This window comes from Brassica oleracea, chromosome C9, assembly GCF_000695525.1.
Source record: "Brassica oleracea var. oleracea cultivar TO1000 chromosome C9, BOL, whole genome shotgun sequence".
In the NCBI taxonomy this organism is placed as follows: domain Eukaryota; kingdom Viridiplantae; phylum Streptophyta; class Magnoliopsida; order Brassicales; family Brassicaceae; genus Brassica; species Brassica oleracea.
In genome coordinates this window covers 7,662,155-7,666,548 of record NC_027756.1, presented here as the reverse complement: position 1 = coordinate 7,666,548, position 4,394 = coordinate 7,662,155, and the positions used below count along the sequence as shown (strand labels likewise).

The 4,394-nt window shown below is 33.2% G+C and overlaps 1 protein-coding gene across 1 annotated transcript; it reads right to left on the bottom strand.

Annotated features, from left to right (window-relative positions):
* Window positions 1–1,896: 1,896 nt before the first annotated feature.
* Window positions 1,897–2,800, bottom strand: LOC106316221 (iron-sulfur assembly protein IscA-like 1, mitochondrial). Its single transcript, XM_013754090.1, has 3 exons — window positions 2,564–2,800; window positions 2,280–2,409; window positions 1,897–2,210 (listed from the first exon to the last, which is right to left on the bottom strand). The coding sequence occupies exons 1-3, from the start codon at window positions 2,757–2,759 to the stop codon at window positions 2,108–2,110; spliced, it is 429 nt and encodes a 142-aa protein (XP_013609544.1). The 5' UTR covers window positions 2,760–2,800; the 3' UTR covers window positions 1,897–2,107.
* Window positions 2,801–4,394: the final 1,594 nt, after the last annotated feature.

Sequence of the window (4,394 nt, the reverse complement as noted above, 5' to 3'; positions counted from 1 at the left end):
CCATCAAATAAGTAATCTTATAATTAATAATATTTTATACGTACAATCATATAAATAATCACATATATTATATTTTTAAATTTCAATGTGAAATATAAAAATCATAATTTAAGTTGGTGTTTGAAATTAGGCTTTATATTGTATTTTTCTTATATATATTGAAAACATTTTTATAATGGTTATTGGAAAATATGTTAGTAAAAATCAATTTTTGAATTTTTGAATGAATTTTTGATATAAATCAATTTTAAATTATTATTTTGATTTGAATATGTATATCAAGTAACATAAACCCTTTACTTTTTAATATAATATAATGGACTTCCAATTTTTTTAATAGCATAAGCCCATTTATTTTCTAACTTACTGCTATCTATGTTTTCAAACAACACTATATTTTTTTAACTGCTACATATGTTACCAAACAGAATGGTTTAAAGTACTTCTACTTTAATAAGATAGATAAAATAAATTTTGGTTTGTAATATAATAAAGGAAAATACCAATATAATCATCAAGAATCGAAAAAGGTAAATAAGAAAAAACAACAAAGTAAAACAAAAAAATACAATAGGACTTAAGATGCACGCTGCATTAAAAACCAAAATACATTAGGACTTAGGATGCACGCTACATCAATAAAAGTTAAAAACCAAAATACATTAGGACTTACGATGCACGCTACCTCAATATAAGACTCTTTATAATACCAGTTTCGTCTAGGTCTTTTGCCGATCTCCGCTTTGGCTCTGTAACCTATAGATTCGCTCTTCTCATATTCTCAATGGACAAAGAATCCGCCACCCCGTCTGGAGCAGCTTCGAATGCGATCAAGGCCACGGCGCATCTAAATGAAGTGAACAGAGAGCCGAGAGATGGTTTGGAGAAACATAAGATAGACATAACCGAGAAAAAAACACCTGATGTGATAGAGATGTTGAAAGGATTGGTTGATCGTCTAGAGAAGATGGAAGAAAAGGTGGATCATCGTCTTCAGAAGATCGAAGAGAAGGTGGACTGTCGTCTTCGGGAGATCGAAGAAAAAGTGGATATGTTGATCTCATCGGTTAGTTTAAATAATAACGAATTAGTTGCTGCCTCGATGAAAACTGGCACTGTGAAGGCGGCCGAGGCAGACAACATGTCTGTAGATGAATCATTTTCTTCTGATGATGAAGAAGAGCCTGTCCAGAGAAATTATAAAGCAAATACTAAAAAGGCGACCACCACTACTAACAGCCCGTTTGGTCCTTTTGTTCGTGGTCGTGGATATGGTCCTAGTAGTCTTAATGTCGGTGGCCCTTTTTCCGGTGGTCGTTGTGGCGGTCGTGGTGAGTGTAGCTTCTGTTGAGGCTTTCTGGTGGTGGAGGAAGAAGAGACCTGGTTCTGTTACTCAGCTTCAACGATTAAGGAGTGGTGTTGTTAGCTTGTGATACAATGCAATATTTCTTTTATCTTGTTATTATTATGTTGGTTCCTGCAACTTGTTTGATTTTTCTTACTTTTTGAGTAATTCAAGTATTGTCTTAAATCAACAGGCATGAGCTTGTCTATGCAGCTTTTTTTCCTTGAAGTTTGTCTTTAGAATCTCATCTTTGGTATTAGTATCTCCATTTACTCCATTCAACAGCTTTCTAAATCTCTAAAACATTTTCTCTAAAATCCACACCATATCATTATACGTTGCAAAAACAAATTAAGCTATTCGCACTGCATCCAAAATATATTACAGGTTTCCACTCTTTGTGTTTAGTAACGCTTTTGTCTGAACGTTAAAAGTAACTTCAACCAAAACCTGCCTTAAACTTCCTTCACTGGAACAAATATCAACTATGAAGAGGCAGCTTTTTGAGACGAAGGGGTTTTGATCCCATAACCCACCCACAGATCGATCAATATAGCGAAATTCCTGATTCTACGTTCAGTTACTTTTTACATAATCCAACATTTTATTATAACTTTGTGTTCTAAAGAATACATTAATTGATCTCCACAAATCACAAGCTTCAGGAATATCTATGAGCAGCGACCAGACTTGTTTCCAATCAACGACTCTGATTATATAGTAACAATGTGATAATAGTATATGATAGTGCAGCAGCCAACACTATCCACTCTGTTTAGCACTCGAGGAAGTAGATGTCGTCATGAAAGATTCACCACACCCGCATTGACCTTGCGAGTTCGGATTGATGAACACAAACTCTGATCTGCAATTAAACAAACAGAAATATTAAAAAAAATATTGTTACAGTTAAATGTGACAAGAGTTTGCAAACCTTAGTTTATCATCTATGAAATCCATCTTTGTTCCAATCACATGCATTAAAGCCTTGGGTTCCACAAGGATCCTCACACCTTTCTCCTCCACCAGCTCATCGAATATCCCTTTCTCATCTGATAACAATACTCTCGCGGGGATCAGAGTCTATAAACAACATGTGATGATCAACATAGCAAGAGGCAAGCATCTATAAACCAAATAAGCTCAAACTATGTATTCAAGTAAACAAGAAACATCCCATTGGAGGCAACGTGGCCTTGTCCACTAAAAAATCAAGACAATGGTTTGTGTGTGCGTAATTGAGAGTGTATGATAAACCGTTGCAGCCTCTTGCTTTAACGCCCAATCGGAGGAAAGGTTTTTGCCTCTGGAGCAAGAGATGATGAACCCTAGAGGCAGCTTCGTCCGTTATGGTTAACACTTGCTTCCTTATCGCCGGTCCAACCCTCGCCGCCAAGACTCGAGAAGCCTTCATCGAATCGAATCGAATTCTCGGAGACTTTCGTTAGAAGAATATAGACGAGTCCGGTTTTTGGGACATCCGGGTAGCTTCGGTTCGATTTGGGTAATTTGGATTTCAGTACGGTCGGTTACTGGAAAATTGAAACCAAATTAAATAATCGGTTCGATTTTATTCGGGTAGTTTGGTTTGGTCTTAAGGGGCAGAATGTCGGCTCTATAATCTCAAATAAATATGTAAAGGCTAGTGTCGTGTAGTTTTACCGGAAGAAAAATGGTCTATTTTTTTGGTTAACCGAATACATTCATTTCAAGTCTGGAAGCAATAAGGTATCACATCAATCAATAATCAAGGTTTGAGAGTTTTGATCTCTCCCCGAACAGTAAGAAACAAAGTCCGGATGAACAAATCTCTTATGCGTATAATTGTTTTCTTGAGTTCTTTCACTTGCTAAATTGAGATCAGCTCAATCAAGCTAAGATTGAACCTAAAAACAATCAAGAAGAAACTAGATCGAATACCCAAACAGAGCCAGGTTCTCAGTGTAGAGAATAAGGTTCGATCCGTTTTGACTTTGAGGTTGTAAGGTTGATCTGTATTGCTTAAATTTGAAAGATAGATCAAGATGGAATCTGTTAATGGAAAATTTGAGATGAAAAAGTTTGATAACTAGCTACGGTGATTTTGATTCGTGAATGTTTAAGATGTTGATGCAGGTTGAGTTGCAAGGATTGTTGCACATGTTGTGACCCGGTCAAGCATTAAGTTTTGATTAGATATGGTTTGATATTTTATTATTATTTGTTTGACCTTAATTGCAACATGGTTTCTTAAACAAATTGCATGTTGTTGAAAAGCATATCGCTGTTCTTATAGAGCTTTTAGAAATTAACGGCGTTTGGTGAACGTCTAAAGCCACTTGTAAATTGCTTTCAAATCGAAGGGAACAAGCTACAGTCCTTTTCACGTTGTACAATACACTTCATAACTATAAAAAAAAACGGGAAAATTGTATTTTAAACATTGAGAGTGTAACTTACTAACACTTTAAACACGAGAGTTTTTTGACTAGCAATTTAAACATTCAAAGTGACATTTTTATCATAATAAATCTCCAAATATGTTTTCCTGTTCATAGACGACCGGTAGTGTTCATTTTACAGGTCAAAATGATGATGTGTCGGTTTCTTTTTTTTTTTAAATAAAAAATAAAAATACAAAAAAATACAGAAAAAATCGAATAAAACTGGGAAAAATTGTAAAAAAATTGTAAAAAAATTCAAAACATAAGTTTTAAAAAATCTAAAAATTCAAAAAACATAAAAATTAAATTTTCAAACTTAAAAATAAAAATAAAATATTAAAATTCTAAAAATTCAAAAATAAAATCTAAAATTAAAATGTCAAATTTAAAAAAGAAATTTTTTAATTTTTTTTTTAAATTCAAAAATAAGATCTAAAATTAAAACTTCAAACTTTAAAATTAAAATTGTAAAAAAAATTGTAAATATTTAACCAAAAAAAATATATTTATTTTAAAATTTCATCCAATTAAAGTGACTGTTACTTATGATGATATCAAAACTTGCCGCCATAAAAAACAATATATCAAAACTTGCTACCATCAAATTTTTTTTTTTGATAATCCGA

Coding starts and splice junctions, on each gene's coding strand:
- LOC106316221 (XM_013754090.1), bottom strand. CDS start 2,759: ATGAAGGCTTCTCGAGTCTTGGCGGCGAGGGTTGGACCGGCGATAAGG. Junction 2,410..2,563: donor TTACGCACACACAAACCATT/GTCTTGATTTTT, acceptor TCCCCGCGAGAG/TATTGTTATCAGATGAGAAA. Junction 2,211..2,279: donor TTCATAGATGATAAACTAAG/GTTTGCAAACTC, acceptor GTTTAATTGCAG/ATCAGAGTTTGTGTTCATCA.